At 63.6% G+C, this 23,075-nt stretch overlaps 2 protein-coding genes and 1 pseudogene across 2 annotated transcripts; 2 read left to right on the forward strand and 1 right to left on the reverse strand.

Annotated features, from left to right (window-relative positions):
* The first annotated feature begins 11 nt into the window (after positions 1-11).
* On the forward strand, positions 12-10,312 carry RER1 (retention in endoplasmic reticulum sorting receptor 1). Its single transcript, XM_016144423.2, has 7 exons — positions 12-147; positions 3,499-3,586; positions 4,923-5,027; positions 6,724-6,823; positions 8,023-8,101; positions 9,088-9,223; positions 9,707-10,312. Exons 2-7 carry the CDS (start codon positions 3,506-3,508, stop codon positions 9,794-9,796), a joined length of 591 nt encoding a protein of 196 aa, XP_015999909.1. The 5' UTR covers positions 12-147; positions 3,499-3,505; the 3' UTR covers positions 9,797-10,312.
* On the forward strand, positions 1,947-2,065 carry LOC118604060 (annotated as a pseudogene).
* A 181-nt stretch (positions 10,313-10,493) lies between the features above and the next one.
* PEX10 (peroxisomal biogenesis factor 10) lies at positions 10,494-16,553 on the reverse strand. The gene is made up of 6 exons (XM_016144422.2): positions 16,399-16,553; positions 15,414-15,494; positions 14,602-15,008; positions 13,544-13,719; positions 13,311-13,446; positions 10,494-12,180 (listed from the first exon to the last, which is right to left on the reverse strand). The coding sequence occupies exons 1-6, from the start codon at positions 16,508-16,510 to the stop codon at positions 12,112-12,114; spliced, it is 981 nt and encodes a 326-aa protein (XP_015999908.2). The 5' UTR covers positions 16,511-16,553; the 3' UTR covers positions 10,494-12,111.
* Positions 16,554-23,075: the final 6,522 nt, after the last annotated feature.

Here is a 23,075-nt window from a genome sequence, read left to right on the forward strand (position 1 = left end):
GGAGGCCCGGAGGCGGTGCCGCGCAGTACGGAGCGGAAGTGCTCGGTTGCCCCTTCCCGGACCGAGCGAAGCGCCGGCGCGGCCCCTGCTCGCGCCCTCCTCCCCGCGGCCCTCGGAGACCGCGCTCGGCCGCCGCAGAGCCGCGAGGTGCCGGCGGGCGGCGGGCGGACGGGGACCGGGAGCAGCAGGGGTCGGGGCGCCTGGGCCTGGCGGCGGACTGGGGCGGGATAGGCGGGACCGGGATGGACGGCGCCGGCCGGGGCACTGCTCCCGGGGTCGGCGCGGTGACCGGCTCCGCCTGCCCCGGCGGCGCGTCCCGGCGTGGTGTGGGGGCGGTTGCTCGCCGCTCGGTTTCCTCGCTGGTCTCTAGGGCTTGGGTAGCGAGGCGTCAGGGGCAGTTGGGCTGTTCGAGGTGACGTTTTGTTACTAGCGCAGACTCAGGTGGCAGAGTCGTAAACTCTCCAGGCCGACGCTTCCGACGGGCTCCCGCGGGTCTTGGCGCCGGTTCCCTTGCGTCCGACGGGAGAGGCGCCCGGGGCGCTGGAAGTTTTCCCGGAGCGCGTTCCGCTTGGTTGGGTCGGCGCTTCACGTCGCGGGAATGCGTGAGGTGGGATTCCCGTGCGTGAGTAGAGAGCCCTCGGTGACCGGAGCTGGGACCCCGTCGAGGGTGGGAGGTGACCGCAGTCAGGTGCACTATGGGTCTGGCCAGGTGGGGAGACGTGTAAGATGGCACGCCCAGAGGAGGGAGGAGCCTCGCCTAGGTGAGCCGATGAGGTCTGGGAGGGCATTTCAGCAAAGGGAACAGCACCGGAGGTGACAGTGTCATGCGGGGGACCCAGGAATAGGAGGGAGGGGCATCCCAGCTGGCTGTGACCCCGAATGCGCCATGCCGGGGACAGGATCCTGTATGGCAGTGCTCACTTCGAGGGGGTGACCACTCCTGGAAACGGGGGTGGGAGAGGTGGGTAATGGCAGGGGACAGGCCACACACAGTTTCAGGTGTGATTGGTCTCTACTGAGGATAGTTTTGTCCTGTCTTTTATTTTGTTTCCATTGGGGCTGAGAGGCAGCTGCGTTCAACAGAAAACTTCTCATGGGTAGCTGGGTGACAGACCTTTCTGGGTGGTGTGCCCAGGGAGGGCCGCTCACCGCAAGGAGCTTGCGCTCTAGAGGGAAATAAGCCAGAAGAAATAAATACAGGGTGAGGAGACCTAAGGGGGCACGAGGTGCCTTGGAGGATCTTGCCGAAGAGGTGGCCGTTAGGCCCAGCCCAGGGAAGAGTCGCAGACAGGACTGCTGAGCCCCAGCCAGGGACAGGTCAGGCGACTGAGGGAGGCCACGGGCCCCCTCCTGCAGTGCTGGCTGCGGGATGGGTCTGGCACCCAGCGCTGGCGCCCCCAGAGCCCAAGAGGAGGGAGCTGAGGCGCTGTTGCCTCTTTTGCAGATTGGAATAAGGTGTACTGAAATGTGGTGTCCCGGGTCATACGTAGGTGACCCAGCTAGGAAGGGACAGCCTGGACACTAAAAAGCAGGCTGCTTGCCTCCAAAGTTCACATTCATGACATTACTGACGGTGAGTTCGATGAAGGTGTGAGTCGTGTTTTAACGTGTCCATCACTGGTCAGAAAATCCGAAATCGCTCGTGTTTTTGGATGACCCCCGCGCGTTGGGGGTGAGAGCCGGAAGTCCTGAGCGGCTGTTTCTGCTTCGAGTACGTGCTTCGCAGGGACAGCCGATGTTCTCTCTGATGACTGCTCTTGCTGTCTCCGTTTAAGTAGCAACATTTTAAGGGTAAACACGTTGGTTCCGAGAAAGTAAATCAGGGAAGTGTGAAAGGAGCCGAGGGTAGCCTGCGGGACCGGCTGGGTTTTGGCTTCAGCCTAAGCTGGGGGCAGCGTGGCCCAGGGAGTGGGTTTCAATGCAGCGCCTTTCAAAGTACAGCGTCCCACTACGGCCATGTCACCCTGCACGCCCCCGATCCCGTCTGATCTCGGAAGCTAAGCAGTGTTGGGCCTGGTTAGTACTTGGATGGGAGACCACCTCGGAAAACCAGGTGCTGTAGGCGTTAAAAAATAAAATAAAATAAAATAATGTACAGCCTACCCCACTCTGCCCCCGGTTGACTGTGAATCCGTGACACCTCTGAAAAGACGGGGCACGGGGACGTCGTCCACTTGTTCATCCTGTGAGCCTTGCTTACCCTGCCCTAGGAGGGCAAAGGGCTGTTCTTGGCTGCAGCCTGACACTTCTGGAACTCTGCCCCACCCACATGGCAGCTCCAGGAAATGGTGTCACGGAGTCCTAGTCACACTTGTAACGAGATGTGGACCCATGGTTACTTTAATGTGGCAGTCGTCTTGGGGGAGGACCTGTGTTTGAGACCCCGGACCTCGTCTCCAGCCGCTGCCTTCTGGTTCAGCACGGTGCAGACATGGTGGGGAGGTGGGGGCTTGGGCTCTGCCCGCTGTGGTCAGGCTGCGGCTGGGTGACCGAGCCGCAGGGAGCCTCGCTTCACTGTTCCTGGATGGCCAGAGCTGCTGGGTCTGCAAGCACCGTTTTCAGACGAGACGGAGGCCTCGAGGCCACATAGCTCAGGGCCTTGGAGACACGTGGAGCTGGAGTCTGCCTCTGCTCTCCAGCCCTGTGGTGGCACCAGGTTGGGGGCAGCAGTGAGCTCCGCCCTGGTGTCTGCACCGGCTTAGGGACGCCCAGCGCCTCTGTTCTCTGGGCCCTGCTTGTCCAAGGTCTGGGCAGCGGCCCACACCGGTGCAGGAGCTGAGGTCAGAGGCTGGGCTGGGCTCAGGCAGAGCTGCTCCTGACCCCGGGCAGGTGGCTAGGACCGTTTGAGATGCGACCCTCTATAGTAAAATGAGGTGACGCCACCCGGCTTACTGGTGCTCAGGGTTTGCGCAGGTCACCCCTCAGGGAATCAGAACAGCGTGTTAAAAACAGTCATGAGCAGGTAGAGTCACGTCCACTCACAGGTGAGGGGCTGGGCCACGGGCCGCTGGCTGCCTGGGACTCGTGTGTGGCTCGCTTCTCTTGGTAAGAGGGGAGCCTGGCCCTGAGGGGACCAGGAGATGTGCTGCTGGCTGCTGGTGTCGGGGGTAGCAGCCTGGGCCGAGGCTGAGACACAGCTAGAGGAAAGGGGGTGCAGGGGAGCGCTGGGGGTGGCAGGGAGGGACTAGACAGAGTCGGGCCTGGCCTGGGCTCCAGGGGGACCTGGGGGCTCCAGACGTGGGCAGCAGAAGCGGAAGTTCACCCTTGCTACTTTGCATGCCATGTGCCTTCCTGGCTCTCTACCAAAGCGTGTCACCCGCCTGTTTCTTTTTCTGGGGCGGCGGTGGAAAAGGCACCGAGAGGGAGAGAGACGGGCTGCAGTGCTCCGTGCTGGCGGACGCGTGCGATGCTGTCGGGGAACGAGGCTGAGAGGGCGCGCAAGGCCAGCAAACCTTTGCAAGCGTTTAATTGGCCTTCAACCCGTTTTGTGTTTCTCAGCTGCAGAATGTCCGAAGGGGACAGCGTCGGAGACTCCGTCCATGGGAAGCCTTCGGTGGTGTACAGATTCTTCACCAGACTTGGACAGGTTGGTTTGTCACGGGTGCGCTGGGTAAATATTTGATCAAGGGACTGTTGACCCTGGGACGTTTCCCTGGGCGGGGGGTGGGGGTGCTGGCGTCTGCAGAGGTGGGGAGCCTGAGGGTCTCACTCTGCCTGCCACGGACGTGCCCGCAGCTGTGGCACAGGGCTCGCCAGGAGTGGGTCAGGCCCGGGCCCCCGCGGCCTCTGCCACGTGCTCGTCTTCCGTGTGGTTTTTTACCCTTTAAAACAATGAAACCATCTGAACCCCCGGGCAGCACAGCTCTGCGAGTGGCGGCCCCTGCTCTGCTTCGCTGTCCCCTCTCCCAGCCACCATGTGCACGTGGCCCAGGGGGAGGGGCCCTCGCACCCCATCGCACCCGGGTCTGCACACGGCTGCGGGACCCAGCCCGGGGTGGTGACGAGCGCCGCGGCGGCCGGCAGGCCTGACCCGGCCCTCCGGCACGCGAGCTCCGGCCTCGGGGCCGTCTCAGTGTGGCGCCGCTTGCGCTCGGAGTAAAAACGTTTCCTTTTTGAAACTTTAAAAGAATTTAAAGAGAATTCAATAACTTAATAGTTATTAAAGCCAGTGATAGGTTTACATGGGCTCTTATGTTTACTTTTTAAGATTTAGGCTAAAAATGTATTTCTTTTTTAAAACGTTCTGTTTGGCCTTGACATTCGACGTCCTGTGTGTCTCGGGTGCTCAGCGCCGGGTCGGCCGTGTCGCGTAGGCGGCGCCCCCAGCAGGTCTGGTCCCCACCGGCACCCCGCGCACCCTGACGGTGCTGTCGGCCGTGTACCCCGTGCTGCTCCTCACGTCCCTGTGGCTGCTTCGTAACTGCCGAGCGGTTATTCTCTTTGTTTGTATGACGCGTTGAAAGTTTTCACAATTAAAACTTAAAAGTTAAAGTTTCAAAAGTACAGTTAGACGCACGCACACTGATGACGCACACGTGCACACGGAGTCCTTTCGTACAGTTGGCTGGTCTGGGGGCCACCGCGTGCGGGTGCAGGCAGGGCTGGGCCCGGCTCCCAGGAAGTGGCCGTGGGGCGGGGCCGCGTGCAGCGTGGTGGCTCCCGGGCGCGCGCCGCGGCCGGTCGTCGGCTTCTGTCGGGCCGGCGTCGTGTCGCCCCACGGCGAGCCCTCTGCTGAGGCCGCGGGACCGTCTGCTCTGAGGCTGCTCCGTAATGTTTCTGCTCAAGGGCTGGGCCTGTCTCGGGAGCCACTGCCGATGAGTTTGGGGTCGCGGTGCCATGCGGGCCAAGCAGACGACCGTGGAGTGCGCTGCGCGGTGGGCGTGGCCGGTGTCCGTGACGCGTGCGCTCTCTTCTCGTTCCAGATCTACCAGTCCTGGCTGGACAAGTCCACGCCGTACACAGCCGTGCGATGGGTGGTGACGCTGGGCCTGAGCTTCATCTACATGATCCGGGTCTACCTGCTGCAGGTAGGTGTGGCCGGGCCGAGCCCCGGCCGCCTCCACCTTACTGCCTGAGTGCGCTGTGGGTCGCGACGTTGCTTTCTTTTTCTCTGTGCATCAGGTGGGTTCCCGGTGAAGGAAATGGTTTCCAGTCACTTTCCAGTTAAGCAGCAAATGCAGGAAAAATTTCAGTGACACCTTTAAACTAGGAACACTTATAGTTCATCCTGCCTTCGTCACCCTGTATAGTCCTCAGGACAGTCTCAGTGACAGTCCAGGCCTGGTGAAACTGACAGCGCTGTCCCTTCCCAACCCCTAGCCTGGACAGAGGACCCTTCGGTGCACCCCCCACCCTTGGCCCGAGACTCGGGGCCAGAAACCCTGGGGACAAGTAACCGTGCACCAGCCACCTCATCCCCTGGCTGCCATGGGCAGTGTTGGCTCCTGAAGGGTCACCTGTTTGAGTCACACGTCTTGCGAGGCCGAGGGGGAGACTGGGGACCGAAGGTGGCGGGTGTTGCCCCTCCAGCCACCCCCTGGCGCCTGGGTGCAGGTCCTTCTGCGAGGAGGTGCGTCGGTGTGGCCTTGTGCCCAGTGGAAGGCGGTTCAGGGCCTTGTCCAGGGTGACTTTTTCTGGAGCTGGGAAAGACGTTTCCTCGTTTAAAGCAACACCTTCCTTCCAGGCCTTTCCTAAGATTGAGGAGGACGAGGTCTCTATTTTATTTACTGGATGCTACCGTGTGTCCGTACCGGGGGACGTCCTCCCCGAAACTCCGTGTAGCTCCTGTGCGGTTCCGGGGGCGGGGGCCACACTCTGGGCGACTGCAGCCGGACCGATCTGCAGAGGTCTGAAGTTAGTGCTGAATTCCATCGATTTTAGATTTTTTAAAAGCTGGGACTTGCTCTGTTCTCCAATGGAAAGAATGACCCAGAAACCTTGATTTAGGGGATTAAGTGGCGTGGGCGCCCCTCAGGCCTGGCCTTGCACACAAGCCGTGTGAGCAGTAAACTAGCTTCTCACATCTAGTTTTCAGTTTTCTGACTTAAAAATTTTTAAGGCAGAAAGATTCCGTTTTGTTTGCATGGGAATCTTTGGGCTTGTGAAGTTGGGAGCGCAGCGCGGTTCTGGTCCCCGTCGGATGAACCCGCTGCCCCTAGAGACAGCCTGGTCACGGGCAGGTGTGTCGCGTGTGCGCCTGTGCGGCCGTTCCCCCTTCCCCACGTCTCCTGAGGAAGGTTTGGCTCCAAAACACTTTCTGCATCTCATTCTTGACTTCCGGTTCCGGCTTTCTTCCGGGAAAGATGATGCCCACTCGTGACAAAGTTTGTGGTAGCAGGAGTGCCGGCCAGCACGGCTTGGGCAGTGCTGTGGCAGCTCAGGTGGCCCTCGGCGGACGGCGGTGTCTGGAGCCGGGCGCAGCAGCGTCGCTCAGTGCCCGGCCGCGCCCCCCTGCGCTGCCGCTCGGCCCGGGCTCCGCGAACCACCCTTCCTGCCGCGCTCCCGGTGGGGGCCGTGGCCTCAGGTATTTCGTGCATCTAACTGGATCCCTCTGCTCGCCCACTGTCGAGACCTACAGAGCAGGTTGAGATAAATGGTCACCATGGAGGTTCCCGGCCCTCAGGTGGCCCTCGTACCGTCCCAGGTGTGGAGGTCCTGGGATGTGGGGCTCTGCTCAGGGTGTGGGCGGCCGGAACGGCTCTGACCTGTCTCCCTTCTCTCCAGGGATGGTACATCGTCACCTACGCCTTGGGAATCTACCACCTCAATCTCTTCATAGCTTTCCTTTCTCCGAAAGTGGACCCTTCGCTCATGGAGGACTCAGGTAGCTGTCGGCCTGGGGAGAGCTGTGATCTGTGCTTCATGGGGCCGCTTGTTTTCTCTAGAAACATCCGAAATCTTTAGAGATTGTCTCTTGGTGTTTAACACCAGGGACTTCGGTGACGGTGATAAATTTGTTTGTAGAATGACTCATTCAACCCTTTTAACCACCGCGTGGGGACAGCGTGTTCCTTCTGTCGCCCCCGACACGCGGACGAGGGAACGGGGGCCTAGCGTCACATGGCTTGTTCAGGGTCACGTGGCAGTCAGCGGCGCAAGGATGGCCCTTCCTAGAGAGCCAGCCCTTCAGTCACCCCCACAGCAGCGGTTAGGTCCCCTTCTCACGGAGCCAGAGGTTTTCCTGGGCAGCTCGCTGTGGCCAGCAGAGGCCACTAGGACCCTGCCCACTGTGGCCAGCCCGGGCGGGTGGGGCTCCGATTTCCCAGGACGGCGAGCTGAAAGTTCCCGACTCACGCTGCGCCGGCCGTGCCTGGGCCTGTGGGGCTTGAGTCCACGCCTGACTGGCTGGCCGGGCAGCGGCCCGAACACACGGTGAGTCGTCTGTTGCAGCGCGTCCGTCGCCGCTGCGGGAAGGTGGGGCTGGCCGCGGCGCCCTCCCTGTTAGAGACGCTGAGCGCGCGGCACTTCGTCCAGGCCGTTCCGGCTGCGACCAGGAGCCTGCGACTTGCTGTAGAGACAAGTTAATGGACATGCGAAAGGAAGCAACCCTTTCACCTCATGGCGCTAGCCTCAGTTTCTCGGTCTGTGCTGGGAGGCCTCTGTCTCGGGCGGGGTGAGGTGTGTGGCCCTTTCCCCCACAGGCCTGGCCCTCGGGTCCCCGCAGCCCCGGGCCCTGGAGAGCAGACAGCGTGGCGAGCTTCCCCCACCGTGTGCACAGTCACGCTTGTTTCCTTCACGTATCTCTGTGTAGTGCGGTTGACGTGTTCCTGAAAACGGGGCGCAGTTGAACTTCTGTGCAGTCGTGTAAACTATATAGCAGGGTTTTTTTTAAAGTCTAACCTGAGTTTTCTAAAGCAACAAATTGGTTTCTAACTCTGCTAAGAGCCCCTTTGGTCATGGTTGAGTGACGTGAATCTGTATTTCACACGTTAGGCTTTTTAGTTCTGAAGCTTTAGGGAAAAACATGCGCGTGTGGTGACAGAGACAGACACTGCTGCTTCTGACAGACGCCGTGCTTTTCAGATGACGGTCCCTCCTTACCAACCAAACAGAACGAGGAGTTCCGGCCGTTCATTCGAAGGCTTCCGGAGTTTAAATTCTGGTGAGTTGATTCCTAAGGGTGTTTTGTTCTGCAGTGTTCGGACCACTTTTGTTCTGGCTAGCCAGGGAGTTAGAGTTCGTATAGAAATGAGAGCTTTGTTTGTTCACCCAAAATTCGAGTGCTTTGCTCGCTGGGCACGGGCTTCTGAAGGAGCCCAGCGCCCGGTGCGCCTCTCGGTCACGAGTTACTGCTGAAGCCCTCTGAAGTGGGTGGGGTAGGGGGCCTGCTCTCGGCCAGGGCGTCCTGGGAATGTCGCAGACTTGCTCAGGAGGGACAGGCTGCGCGCCCCATCACGGCCCCGTGCCCCAGACTGCTGGCCTGACCCCTGCGGCTGCGGCCACGTGTCCGACAGACGCAGGGCTGGGCCTCTCCAGGGCAGGCGCAGCCTCGGGGACAGCTGCTGTCACTGGAGGTGCTGCGCCCGGGGCCGAGGCTTGGCTCGGCTCCCAGACCTCCTGGAGGTGGTGGCATCTGTGTGATGGCGTGATGAGTGTACGTGACAGGCAGGCAGAGGGGATCCCCTGCTGTCGGAGTGATGGGGACTCTGACCTCGTCGGTGCCGTGTTTGGCGGATCAGAAGACTGAAGCACGTGAGCCGCTGGCCCTTCGCCCTGGCCGGGGCCCGGCGGGCCTGTGGGCAGCAGGCGTGCCGTGCTGGCAGGGCCGGGGCCTGGCGGCCCGAGGAAGAGCCGGGAGGTGGCCGGGCCCTGAGCAGCGGGAGCGCCTGGGTGCTGTCTGGTCGTCCGGACGCCTGTGGCTCCAGGGGCTCAGCCCGCGGTGTCCTCCAGACGGCCGGCCCGGGAGCAGACACGAGGCCGGGCAGACTGCGTGTCCGCGTCCTCTCCGCGCTGCTGGGCCCAGCGGGCTGCAGCGGTCTGCGTCGTGCGGCGCTCGTAACGCGCACGCAGCACGGCTCCAAGTCCGTGCGCGGTCCGTGGGGGCAGTGCCGTGCCGCTGTCCCCGAGCTGACCTCTCCTTCGTTTCAGGCACGCGGCCACCAAGGGCATCCTGGTGGCCATGGTCTGCACCTTCTTCGAGGCGTTCAACGTCCCGGTGTTCTGGCCCATCCTGGTGATGTACTTCGTCATGCTCTTCTGCATCACCATGAAGAGGCAGATCAAGGTAAAAGCCTCACGGCCGCACCAGCAAAGGCAGGGGCGTCGGGCAGTGGCAGCGAAGGTGGCCCGGGTGCAGGCCTGTGACACAGGAGGGTGATGCGGAACCCGCCTCGTTCACACGGGGCAGCAGGCAGCTCTGTGCAGGCCTGGGACGGGGACACCGTGCCCCGCTTCCCCCACCACCCCGAGGCCAGCTAGCATGGCACTGTACCCTAGCCCAGAGCCAGGGGGCACGCTCTCGGGCGGCACAGGGAAGGCCCTTGTTTGTGCCCCCTCCCTGGTCAGTCAGGACCCGCCGGACAACGACGTTCTCCTAGTCAGGCCTAGGCAGACAGGCGCGCCCAGCCAAGCGGGGCACCCCACGCCAGGGCCCGTCCTGCGCACCGTGGGGCTTCTGGTGGGGGTCCTGTGTCGTTGCCCAGCACGAGGACGTGGCCCGTGGAAAGCTGTCTGAACCTGGTCTGTCTGTCTGTCTGTCTGTCCCCAGCACATGATAAAGTACCGGTACATCCCCTTCACGCACGGCAAGAGGACGTACAAGGGGAAGGAGGATGTGGGCAAGACGTTCGCGAGCTAGACGCAGCGCGCGCGCCCCTCCCTCGGAGCCCGCGGCGGCTTTGAGCCGTTATGAGACGCCTTCTTTCTTCACGTAACGTAGTCAATGATGAGGGAGTCGGATTTTCTTTTTAAAGAGGAACTTCAATTATTTGTAATTGAAATATCAGGTTCTTGAAGAAACTGGCACTTAAACTGAATTGCATTGATCTCTTTTTCAGTGACATTCAGGTGTTTAAACGGACAGAATCTTAGCGAGCTGCAGGCTGGGCGGGCGGCAGGTGGAGGGCCCGGGCTGCAAGCCAGCCAGCGCCTCTCCCCGAGGACGCCCGTGGGCACGTCCCCCAGCTGCGTGTCGGAAGGAGCCTAACGCTGAGAGGCGACTCCCCAGTGATGCTGGGTTCTCGTGCCAGTTTCCCGTGTTCATCTCAGCAGAGGTGTTTGAAGTTGGCCTGTATCGTAATGACTCAAAATTCTGTTAACTTCCGTGATCGCTTTTGGGCCTGGAATTATAAATATATATTTTAATCGTTTGAGATTATTTTGACACATTTCTTTCATACGTAGAAAGCTAGTGATTGTGTCTCTGCTCAGCGGCCCCGACGGCACGCGGGCACGGCGGGCGCGGGCCCGTGGCCACCGCTGCCGCCGCGCTCTGGGGAGGGCGCCGCCGTGCATGTCGACTTTTTTTGGTGTGATAAAACAAGTACTCATAACCATTTTACTACGTGACTTTTTAATTCCAACTTTATTAAACACAGTGTCCCCTTTCTCGTGTAGTCTCTATCTGAACGCTGCAGCTGGCTGCAGGCCAGCTAGCCCGTCGGGAGGCGCACCGCGTTTGCCATGAGCGGCAGACGGGTCGGTCAGCACGACTGTGGGTGTCGCTGGGGCGGGCACGGAATGCGGTCTCGCCTCCCGGGCCTGGAGGGGGCTCCCCCGGCACCCCGAGCGCGCTGTGGGCTGTCGTCTCGGAGCCTCGGACCCAGCCGTGTCTGCCGCGCGGTGTTCGCGGGCCGGGACTCAGCTGCTCTGGCTCTAGAAGGCCACGCGGAGACCCTGTCGTCCTGACCGTGTGTTTTAAACTTCGTGTTTAAATGACGTTCCAGGTCTGTACTTTCCCGAGCTGAGCCCTGAGGTGCTCAGGCCCCCGCTCCGGTGGGCGGGAGTCGTGCGCGCGTGGTCAGAGCCTCACTGAAGGCTGCGGGCACGAGGGAGGCCGCTCTGGGGCTCCTCATCTAGGTGAGGTCACCACGGCGTCCCTGGCAGCCGGCCTTCCATGAGCGAGGCGTGCAGAGCCGTGTCTTCCTGGACAGCTGCTGAGTCACTCTGAGGGGGCTCGGCACAGGCCTCTGCTCAGCCCGTGTGGTGCCACTCCCAGCAGGGGACGCTGCACCGCACCAGACCTCCCAGGGAGGGCATTTTACACCTGCCGTTGTCAAACCCAATTTTCACATCACCCTGACAGCTTTCTTAACTTTGTGGAGCTTCAAAGTCCTGCATCTGGTGCAAGTTAAGTAGTTTCGGGTCCCTTACAATGACCAGGCGGCAGGGAGCAGGCTGGACGGAGATGGCCTGGTGTAGCAGCTGTTCTGCTGCGGCCTCCGGGGCACCGTCTGTGGGCGGGGTGTCAGGAAGGCGCACTCCTCACTCTAGCTGGCTGTCCCCAGAGCCCTGAGCAGGAACGACCCTGCCAAGCCTGCCCAAGGTCAGGGTGTGACGGCATCTTTCTGAACAGGCCACAGACCTGAGGCGCACGGAGCCCTTGGTTTCTCCTCCTGTGAGTGGATGTGCCTGGTCCCAGCCGCTGGCCCCGGTGGCGGGGCTGGCAGGCTGACCGCACCACCGGGACAGCTCCGCCCCCCGCCCGCACGCAGCGCTCGCTGTTCGGGCTGAACCCTGCTGTCCACCTGGTTTGGCTCAGTGTCTCATATAAACGGATAAAGTGTTTCCTGGCCTGTTTCTGAAATACCTGTGGTTTGGGGGAGAGACGCAAACTCAGAACCTCGTTCCAAGCAGTGCCATTTCCTGAAGGCGGGACCGGGCTGTGCTGCGGTGGGGGTGGTGGGGGCAGTGGGGGCCCCCACTGGGCCTCAGCCATGTCCTGCCACCAGGTCCTGTCCCCGCCTCCACAGGCTCGGGGGGACAGCTGGATGGAGCCCCATCCAAACTTGGCCCCGGAGGCCTCGAACCAGCTGTCCAGCTTCTGTCCTGAGCTGCTGGCATAGCATCTTACGTGACAAAAGTACAAAATCTGAGAATTTTATGATTTCTGCACAAAGTTAACCTTATAAACCAAATTTCTACTTGATGTCAGGTGACTCCTCTGTCCTCTAATCACCGGAAGTGCCGCAGGTAGACGAGCTTCTGGGGAGGGAACTTTTCTCTGCACAGGGGACACTCCGTCTGTAGGGGGGAGGAGAGGTCACGTGGACTGTCCCCTGCAAGACCACAGTGGGCCCTCCCCCACTGGCATCGCCAGCAATGCTGGGTGTCTCTGTTCAACTTAAGACTGAAAAGTCGGCCTTTTTCCCCGAAGTCAAACCTGAAGGGCAGGCCTTAACCCTGGGTGTCAAGGGAGCAGGGACAGTGGCCAGGCTGAGGAGACCGCCAGCCGGTCCCCATGGCAGCTTGGGGCAGGTGACGACCCTTGGCAGCTACCGACATGTTGAGAGGAGCAGAGGGACCCAGATGCCCTCAGGGTTTCAGCTGCCTGAGCCTCTTGGGAGTTTCTAGGATGGACGTACCTGTTCTCTGTCCATTTCCTCAGGCCTGATGGTCCCAACTCCTGAGGACCATCTGGACTGAAACCAGGTCAGGTGCCCTCCAGCTCCAGAGGGCAGGCGGCTCTCCCGCCAGGGACCGTGTGAGGCCCAGGCAGTGGGGCGGCAGCACCTGTGTTCCTGGGGTTCCCGCGAGGCAGGCGTGGGGGACCCGGAGCAGCCTGGGCTGAAACCCCACAGGACCTAGGTGCAGGTGCTAGATCTGCCCCACCCACAGCTGATGCTGACATGAGCGTCCTCAGGTAGGGAACAGCTGAGGGCTTAGAGCGGTGCAGGAAATATGGGGGCCTCACCTGCTGTACCTGGGTGGCCCTCCCCGCGCACCAGAGAAGCTGGATTTGGGCTGAGCTCGCCAGCAGAGGTGGTGTGTGGGGGCCCGGAATGACCCCACTTGGGTCAGCGTGCAGGTGAGAGGTGGCATGGTGCCCCCTGCACTAGCCATCTGACCCAGTACCCCAACAGCCTGAGGTCTCGAAGGCCAGGCCGGGCAGCTCTGCATCCTGGGCCAGCCACGTGGGCAGCCACAGGGGGCGCCTGTCCAGCGGGAGAGGAGGGCCCAGCGTGGGCGGCAGGCCAGGGCCTCCCAGGAGGGGGCGCTCGCAGCCCCAGTGGCCGTCCCAGCTTGCTCTTGGCAAAGCGGCGACCCCGACACAGCTCTGCGCCTGGCTTACCTGGGGGCTTAACAGAGATGCCCACCCACCACCCTGAGGAGAGGTTTCAGAGGCAGGTCCCGCCTGCAGAGCCGCAGCTGACCTTGGTGTCACACCACTGGGTGATGCACTCCCAGCAGAAGAGGTGGCCGCAGGGCGTGGCGGTCGTGTGCCTGCGCTCCTCCAGGCACAGGGTGCACAGGGGGCTTCTGGAAACCGCTCTCTCTTCCACGTGGCTCCTGTGGGGGGAGGGGGGCTGAGTGCAGGGACGCTCGGCCCCCGTGGCTGGCGGCAAGCCTGCTGAGCCCCCACGCCCTTGGCGCTGGCCCTGCGCACCTGCGGTGAGACAGGCCACGGTGCAGCTTCCACTCCCGCCGGGCACGCTGTCGCTGCCGGAAGCCGTGGAGCTGCAGGCCCACAGACAGGGCCAGGTGCAGCAGCGAGACGAGCCCCAGCAGCTTGTAGCTTGTGTGAGCCCGCGGGTCCTCTGTGCGCGGGCGGTAGATGCGGAGCTGTCAAGGACCCCGAGGGGACAGTCACGTGATCAGCTGGCACAAAGATTGGGCAGCTTGGCGGGCAGGCCTCCTCCAGTACTCAAGTGCCTCATCACATGAGACCAAACTCTGCCCTCTTGGCGCACATTGGGGACAGGATGTCCACGGGGCTCGGCTGAGTGAGGAGGACCCTGCAGGGCCTGAGCACCTGGGGGGACGCCCAGGTGGGAGTGGCTGCTGGACAGCGCAGGGCTCACTCCCAGCAGGCGCTGAGCCGAGCGAGGGGTCTGCAGATCGCTGGCTGTGTGCGGGTGAGGGTTTGGGGGGCACCTCAGAGGGGACTCAGAGAAGTCTGGGGAGCACCCAGCGGGGCAGGAGGAAAGGCCCACATGCCGGACACTGCCAACCAGCCTATCTGCTGCAGGGGCGGAAGCTCCCGCTCTGCAGGCAGAGGCCTGAGGGAGTCTTCCCGCTGAATCTAGAAGTGAGACATCGGCTGAGAACCAGGGAGAAGGCGGGCAGTGACGGGGCCCATGTGGGCACCGTGGAGTCACCGTCAGGAGGACGTCCCTACACCTGATCTTCCCTCAGTACAGTCCGAGAAGGATGGTCATAGGACCCGGGAGCCCAGGGCCAGGCCCGCACTCACAGGAAAGGGCAGGGCGCCAGGCCTGGCACCCAGGCTGGCCCGCATGTGCTGGCTGCTGACAGGCGGGCTTGCCCACCCACAGGGTGTGTGGGGAATGGAATTCCTTGGGCCCATTAGCAAAACATGAACCAGCAAGGCCAGTCGAGGCTCTCAGCCTTCGCCCCAGGACTGTGCCAGTCCACAGAGGACCTAAAGAGCCAGCTCCGCATGTGACCCAGAATCAAGCCGGCATGGGCAGTGCCCACACTCACATAGGTGACTCCCGTGAACCGCTTGGCCAGGTGGTAGAAGGCGCCGTGGATGTAGAACCAGGCAACGTGGAGCCGCTGCAGACAGCCCAGGCTCTGCCTGAGCACCAGCGCGGCCCGCAGAAGCACCTTTCTCTGCTGCTCCGTCAGGGTGGCCACCTGCCGGTGCACCCAGCGCCTCACCACCGACCGGCCTCGACCACTGGGCACCGGGCTGCCCTGCGACGCCCGGGCGCCATCGCCGTCGGCCTGCAGCTCGTGCTCTAGGTGCAGCAGGGCCTTGTCCAGCAAGTAGGGCAGGACAGTGTGCAATGCGACCAGCACGCCACGGCGCAGCCCTGAGGGGACTTGGCTCCGGGATGGGTCCACCTGGATGACCCCGACGTACTCCTCCCCGAGGGTCTGGTAGCCTGGGGACAAGGGGATGCACACACGAGAGGCTGAGGCAGGGACCTGCCAGCCCTTCTCTGCGCCCGATCTGGCACTGCACCAGGGCCCCGCCGCCCACACCCTGCTGACAGCGCTCAGCCACAGAGAAACGGTGTCAGTGGCACCCTGTGCAAGGTCCCCAGGGACACAGGATGAAAGGACACAGGTGAACATCAGAGCTTTCAGAAGCCCTGGTTGGGACTCGGGGACTGGCCGCCTGCTAGCGGTGGGTCTCGGGTCCTCTCCTTCCCCGAGGATGCACCCAGGCCAGCCCCAGGGACGCTGGGAAGGCCCCCGGGAGCTTCAGACTCTGCTGTCAGCCCCTTCCTGTCCTCTGGGCTTGGCATGTGTTGAGGCTCTCGGTCCCAAGGTCTCAGGGGCACTACCTGAAAGTGTGGTGAGGCTGAAGTAGGCTACATCCGAGAGCAACTCGACCTCTCTCCTCCACTCCAGCCACTTCTTCGCACCTGAGAGAAAGCATTATTTCCCTGGGGGTGGGGCCGGGGGGCCGGTGAACAAGAACGATGCTCCCCTGCCCTCCCGCTGCCAAGCCCCACCCCAACCACTTTCCTCGAAGCCAAGACTCTTACATCACTCTCCTCTCTCCCCTGGCCTCTGGTGCCGCCCACTCTGCTCCATCTGCACCTGCCTTGCCAGGGCCGCCGAGTCTCCTGAAACCCCACCTGCAGCCTTCTCCCCCTGTGCCCCCTCCCCAAGTGTTCTAGAGCCCAGAAGGGCCACAGGACAGTGTAGAACAGTGACTGAGCACAAGCGAGACCACTGTCCAGCATCCACTCCCAGCTCCCCATCCTGCTGGTTGTGACCTCAGGCAACTTTGCCATCGCCCAGGAACCCCAATTTCTGTATCGCTGAGGATGGGAACGACAAGTCCTCTCTCTCAGAAATGTTTCGAGGAGTAACTATTTGTAAAGCACCAAGGGAAGTACCTAGTGCTAAATCACAGTGTTTGTAATACAACATACACACCATTTGTTCTGGCCCTGTCCCTCTCCTCAAAGCCTGCTGATGGCCACCCAGCCCGTCTCCCTTCGACGCTGTCGTCCAGAAGCCACCTCACGCTCCTCACCCTCAGTTCTCCCTTTCTCCACACCTGGCCCCACTCCAGCCTCCATCTGGCAGCCGCGGCCCGCAGGGCCAGGCTCAGTTGCCCGGGGTGGCAGAGCCAGGTGGGATCTAGGGGCTCATCCGCCCACCTCGCAGCGCGGCGCCCAGCACCACCCACAGGGCCAGATCTTTTTGGCTGCGCAGCTAACTCAGTGCACGCAGCGACCTCGGACGCCCGGCCAGACCTCTTGGGTCACGCGCGGGGACACCTGAGACACCCGCCCGCCCGGCCCCGCGTGGCCTCACCCGCCAGGCTGTGGAGGGCGCTGCCCGCCGCGCTCCGCAGCCCGCCGCGGTAGTAGTCGTCCTTCTGCGCCGCGCGAACCACCTCCGGGGGGCTGGCAGCCGCGGGAGCCATGGCCGCGGAGACCGCGATGGCCACGCCCACGCGGGCAGGGCCTGGTGACGGCCGGGCTAGGCGTGCGGCGCACACCTTGTACGTCACGGCTCGGGGGGCGGGGCGAGAGGGCGTGGTTGGGCGGGGCGAGGCGGGAGAGTTGACGGGGCCGCGCGCCCCGGGTGGGCGGGGCGTACGCGGTGGGGCGGGGCGACGGGGCCCGCGCGCTCCGATGGGCGGGGCGTACGCGGTGGGGCGGGGCGGGAGGACAGACGGGGCGGGGAGAGGGGCGGGGGGAGGGGCGGGGCGTGCGGGGCGACCCGGACCCTCCGGCTGGAGACCCGGATTGGGCAGGGCACCTGCGTGCGCGAGGGGCGTGGGTGACCAGGGGGGACGAGGGTATTCCGGGAGTGGGGCCTGACCCAGGGCCCAGGACGCCGTGGCTTCTGGATCTGAAAGCTGATCTGGCTGCTTCTCGGAGAGTAGAGGGTGGGACAAGCCCCAGGGACGGCGAGGGGGCGGCGGAAGCGGAGGCAGGCGCTGTGACCCTCCGTGAGGTCAGGGAGCCTCGCACGCTCGCCCGCCCTCCAGAGCCGGGATGGTAAGGGCAGTGGCCCACCTGGGTGCCCGGGCATCAGAGGTGGGTGTGGCGTCCTGCACCAGGCCAGGCACCTCCCTTGTGTTCTGACCCTCAGGGACCTCACTGGGACCCCCCTGTGGGCCGGAGCCTCCCTCTGGGCCCCGCCAAAGGTGCTCTGGGGACCCAGGCTGGGGGCAGGGCCTCGGGCTCATATTCTTGTGAATCACGGTCACGACAAGACAGGCACCTGCGCTCACCCACCAGGCTGCCCTACAGCAGGCTCCAAGCACAGACCCCTGACCCCTCCCAGCCTCTCTGCTCACAGGGAGGCCTGGGGGACTTGCTGAGGCCACACACCAGAGAGAACAGAGCTGGGAGAGCCCATCGCCCAGCCACAGGCCACAGCTGGACTTGAGCCTCTGGTCTGGAGGGCCCTGGGGGGAGGAGAGTGGGAGAAGGGATTGTGCGGGCAGAGCTTGAGGCCCAGAACAGGTCAAGTCTGCACCTGTGCCCTAGCGGCCACCTGGCAGAGGGAGGGCAGAGGGCGCTCCAGACAGGCAAGTGTCCCCAGGCCAGCCTGTCACCAGAGGAGAAACACCTTGCCCTGTTGGCGCTGAGGGGAGCACCTGGCCCCCTGGAGCCATGGAGCTTGCAGGAGAGAAAGCCCAGGGAGGCTGCCGAGCCACAAGGCCCGCTGACCTAGGCCAGGAGGGCGTGGGGCAGCAGCCATGTGGCGGAGACCGGCCCAGAGCAGGAGGTCTGCTTAGGGGGAAGGGGCACGACCCAAGTGGCCTCGCGGTGCCCCCGTGCCCCGTGGGAGCTGCGCCTCTGCCTGTGCACCCCATTTCCTGGAGGTCGAGGCCACTGCTTCAGCCGGCAGCCTGGTGGACCCCTGGGGGTAGGAAGGGGGGAGAGTTGTCCCACAAGGACACATAGGCCATCGCCAGTTTCTGGCCAACTGCCATCTAAAGGTCTGAAACACAAAGCCCCTTCCTGTTCCCATAGGTGACTGGGCCTGTGGGTTTGCACCGGGGACACAGTATCCACCAGCGCCGAGTGGGACTTGGAGGAGGCTGTGTCCCCTTCCTGAGGACCACGGCTGTGGGCTGCCCTGTGCGCTGTCCGTCACTAGCTGGTCCTGCCTAGGACCGCCCCCTGCCCGCCCCCTGCCCGCCCCCACCTGTAGGGTCACGCTTGGGCGTGGCAAGGCCAGAGCCAGCTTAGTGAGTGCCTCGTTCTTGGGGAGGCGGGCCTTGGGGTCTGCCCAGGTTTACCTCTCCTCAGTTTCTTCACTGGTGCGGGGTTGTTTGGGGTGCTGCTGGTACCCCAGGGCCCTTGCTAAGACTTGAGTTTGGCAGTAGAGTCCAGAATGGCCAGCAGGTGGCGCCATCAGCCCATCTGCTTTACTAGGTTGGCAGAATTTTAGAGGATTAAGGAGTTTTACCCCAAACTGCGAGCGTGGATCAGAACCAAAGCCAGACAGTGGACTGCTCACTGGGCCTCAGTGTAAAGCTGGGGACCCCGCGGAGGGAGGTGAAGTGCTGATGGCTTTCAAAGGAAAGTCGGGGTGGCAGAGACGACGGGTTCCTTGCCCTGTCAGTAGGTCGGCTCCCCGGGGCTCCTGGGGCCGCAGCCTGGAGTCTGTGCATTGCTGCGTTGTCCACCCCGGGATTCTGGGGTGGGCCGGGGGCGGGGCCAGGGCTCTTGTCAGAGGAGGGGGCCTGCACCCCTCTTGCCCCTGGATGGTGGGGCCTCTGCCCACGTGATTCCTGACAGACTGACTCCCCCAAGGACAGGACGGGAAGCTGACGAGCCCTGTGGACTTCGGGCAGAGGTGGCTGTCGGGCGCCCGGGCAGGGCCTGCAGCAAGGGCCACCCTGGGTTCCAGCGGCCATGCCACTTCTCTCCCCTCGAAAGGACGCTCGCCAGGAGCGTGTCCAGGCTGGCCTCCGACTTCCCCCGCTGTTGCTTCAGCGGGTCCTTCGGCGCCTGCAGGAGCTTTCACGGGCGTCCGTCTCCACTCTGAGGAGCAGGGGAGCTGGTGCAATCCGCCGGCCGTGCGCGGAGCCTGCTTCGCCAGGGCCCGCATCCCCTGGGCGCGCTGGGGCAGGGTCAAACCCGCATGTCCCACGAGCCCTGGAGATGCGGGAGGCGGGGGGTCGCCAGCAGGTGGACCCGCCTGCTCTTCCTTCCTTCTCCCCCTTTCCCGACACTGACACGGCTCTCCCTGGGGCCTGGCCCTGCAGCCTGCCGGGTGCAGCAGCCCCCGGAGCCCCCGGAGCCCCAGGCATGTGGAGACACAGCACGGCCCGAAGAGGACGAGGGGCCGGCCGGGGCCGAGCTCCGGGCCGAGAGCGGCAGAAAGGGGCGGGGCTCCCCGTCTGCTGGTGAGTGCCCACCCAGCGGGACGGTGCCGGGTGGCACAGCCGGCCCCCTCTGGGGGCTCGAGGACAGTGAGGGAGAAGCAGGGCGGGACAGGGACAGGTGTCCCATGGCCGTGGAGGTGACAGCAGAGACGCCTCCGTCAGCGTCCTGTGATCCTTGGGTGGCGGCCAGGGGCTTTCGCCTGTGGAAGCGAAAACGAGCATCCAAGCCAGCCCTGGGCTGGGGACCAGATGGGCCTTCCCTGCCTCGGGCCTTGGCACACGCTGCCCCTTCTGCCCGCAGTGCCCGCCCCCTGCCCAGAGGGCTCCCATTCACAGCCCAGCCTGAGCGCTGCCCAGCCTTCCAGCCCCCTGAGCCCCCTTGTACCCTCCTCCACGCCGGACCCGCCTCCCTACCAGCCTGGGCATTGCGACGGGTGGGGTGGGTGCAAGGACCCCCCTGGCTGCCTCTGGATCTCTCCGGTCGTTGGCCAGGAGCGGGGTTAAGCCCTGCGCCTCCCCGCCGCAGGCCCCCAAGCCTGGACTCGCCTCTCGCTTTCCAGCAGACCCCATCTCCTGGCAGGCTCGGGGCAGGTCAGGGCTGCGGGGAGCCGGGAGCTCTGCCGCGCCCCTCGGCCCTTCCTCTGGGCCGGGGCCGTGGAGACAGCACCCACCAGCGTGTTCGCGCTTCCGCCGCATGCAGGAGGCGGAGCGTGGAGCCGCCTTCTGGGCCCAGGTGGAGAGGCGGGGTGCAGGCAGGGGCAGGGGCTTCCCGGGCGTCCCGTTTGTGGGCGTTGATCGGGGTCCCAGAGCGCGAAGTCTGCCCGCACGCCAGGCGGGGCTGCTCTGGGATGGGGACACTGTGCCTGCAGCCTCCTGTGCCGGAGGGTCGCTCTCTGCGCCCCGATTACAGATGAGGAGCTGAAGCTGGGAGAGAAAACCGCTGGGCCGCGCGGACGCGGGCTGCACGCCGCGCTGCCGGCCGGAGGCTCCCGCGCCCGTGCTGTTCCGGCCTCCGGCTCAGCCGTGGTGTGGGGACCGCGCCTCACACCCTGGGCTAGGGCGCCGGATTGTCGCCCACCCCCCACCCCCTCGGGACACACCCTGGGTATTCAATGTGCATCTTTTGTTTTTGGCAGTTTTCAGAATGCACAGTGTTTTGCTGGAGTTACTTTTAATTAATATTAGCAGCTCACAAATGTTTTGGTCTCCGGACCCCTTTACGTGCTCACCAGTTGCTGGGACCTCAGAGCTTTTGTCAGGAGCATCGTGCCCAGTGGTGACAGAGCTGCCCACGTCAGCTCCACAGCCAGCTGTGAGGTCGCCAGTGACTTTGTGAGCTGGCTGTTAAACATAGTCATGATTAAAGTCAAACTCATTAAGTCGACGTAAAACAAATCATATCAAAAGCAAAGGCAACAAACACCGAACACTTCTGGCTTTCTAATTCTTTATGTCACGTGACTCTCCAAGCCCTTGTGCACACGTGGTTTGTGTCTGGTCGTGGCGTGAAGATCCCAGAGGCTGCGTGCTATGCCCGCGTCCGCCCAACTCCATGCGCAGCGTCCACCCTGGACGCGGGCACACGCCACCCCCCGGGGCTTCTGCCCCACAGGGCTGGTTGGTGGGTCTCGACCCCAAGCCTCTGGCGATCATCACTTGATGCTTACCCCGTTAGAAATTAAAGCCGATCATTTAAAAGTATTTGTTGATGTGGTCTTATTAAAAATAACAGTCAACTAATCACACGTTTCAGTAAATAACAAGGAAAGTGACTTTTTTTTTTTCAAAACAAAGTTTCAGTGAGAAGAGCGACATTGTTTTACATTGTTGCAAATCTCTGCTGCTGGGCGAGTCCATCCCCTGTCTGCTGCAGTCCATCCTGGGCCACCTGCCGTTGTAGGAGAAACGTGGCTTCTCAGGTGGCGCTGCCCTTACCCACGCCGAACAAACAGCAGCCTCTGGAAGGCAGCCACGTGCGAGCCAAAGCCACGCCGACGGCTGTTTGGGATCCTGTTCAAACACATCCGTCTGTTTTCCACTTCGAATAGATCCTGCGCGTGGTTTTGGAGTGTCACGTTTGGGTTGTCTGGAAAACGTTGGCTTGCTGCGCTCGGCAGAATTTCCAGCCGTTGACACATTTCTATCACGCGACGTCCCCACTGCTCTCGTGAGAAAAAGCCTTTAAACGCCGGGCAGCTGTCGCGCACAGCGGTGGTCGCCAGTTCTCCAAAACACCAATTTTCACTTACGCTCGGACTTCGCCGTTGGCGGCGGAGCCCGTCGCTTTGTTGTCACTCTGCCGTCACTTACCTCGTCCGCTTTGGAGGTGGCATCTCCGGGCATCGTGCGCACGCGAGCCGGCACAGCCATGGCGTGTCTGCCGTTTGTCCCGCCAGCAGCTCCGTGGCCGAATGCCTCGCGGAAGGCCGTCTTCATGCCACCCCTGGGTCCCTCCCAGGCCTGGACCCCACGTCCTGATTACATGGGCCTGGCTGCTGGCAGCAGGGGGTCGCTCTCCCTGGCCCACCTGCCGGGCCCAGACGGGCACCGAGTGATGCCACCTGCAGGCGGTCACCCGTGTGCAGTGGCCAGTTCCCAGTCCCCAGGCCTTGATTTGGCACCTGGGTGGGGTCAGAGCAGACGCTGGAGGCCTGAGACAGGAGCCGTCCTCTCCTCAGCCCAGGGCCAGGGCGAGGAGGAGCAGGCCTTGCTGGGGGTGGCCCCTCTGACCCACGGCCCCTCCCTGCACGGCCGCAAGCCCTGCCCCCGTCTGTCCCTGCTGGCCCCAGCAGCTGTGGGGGAGTCCGGCGTGGCTGGAGTGAGGGGCGCCACACGTGGCCTGGCGGTCAGTGAGGGGCTGTGGTCGCCGCACGTGACGGGGCTCGGCCGGGCAGGCCCAGTGCGGCCAGGCCCGCGCCAGCGGCTGACCTCATGGTGCTCAGAGGCCTCGCCTCGGCTTTGACGTGGCGCCGTTGCCTGGTGAGCCCGCCTGTGCCCGCCCGGCCCAGCCCCACGCCCACCTGTGCTCGGCAGACGTGCCCGGACACGGCGCTGGGCTCCACCGTGGCAGGAAGCTGCAGTGCAGCTCGGGAGCCCGGCAGTGGCTGGCCGGGCCGGCGGCTGGAGCTGGCACTGGCCTTGTGGCCTGGGTGGCCACGGAGCTGCTGGGCTGGGAGACCCCGCGCCTGTGGGCAAGCCCGGGGCTGGGCAGCCAGCGAGGGGCGTCCAGGAGAGCAGGTGGGCCTGCGACGGGCGCGGCAGGCGCGGCAGGCCTGGGCGGGCGAGGCTTCTGCCGGAGGGCGGGCTGTGGCTCCTGGGCGCCCGGCCCTGGCTACTGGCGTCCACTGCCTATGGCCTTGTGTGGCGCAGGATCCCAGGCCTCGGCCAGCCTGTCCTAGGTTTGCGGCTGACCTCTGTGTGGCAGGCCCACGGAGGCCTGGGGCTGACGCGGGCCGGGGACGGGGCTGCGGATTGCCACGGGACCCTCTCTCCTGGGGGCCTGGTGGGAGCCTGAGAGGCCCCGGCCTGAGGACGGGCGGGAGGCAGGGCCGCCGGGAGCCGAGGCCACGTCTGTCCCGCCCGGGCAGTCTGCGGGGCCCAGTTTCCTGCTGTCCATCCAAGGGCCTGGCCCTGGAAGCGC

Source organism: Rousettus aegyptiacus, unplaced genomic scaffold (genome assembly GCF_014176215.1).
Source record: "Rousettus aegyptiacus isolate mRouAeg1 unplaced genomic scaffold, mRouAeg1.p scaffold_m13_p_1, whole genome shotgun sequence".
Classification (NCBI taxonomy): domain Eukaryota; kingdom Metazoa; phylum Chordata; class Mammalia; order Chiroptera; family Pteropodidae; genus Rousettus; species Rousettus aegyptiacus.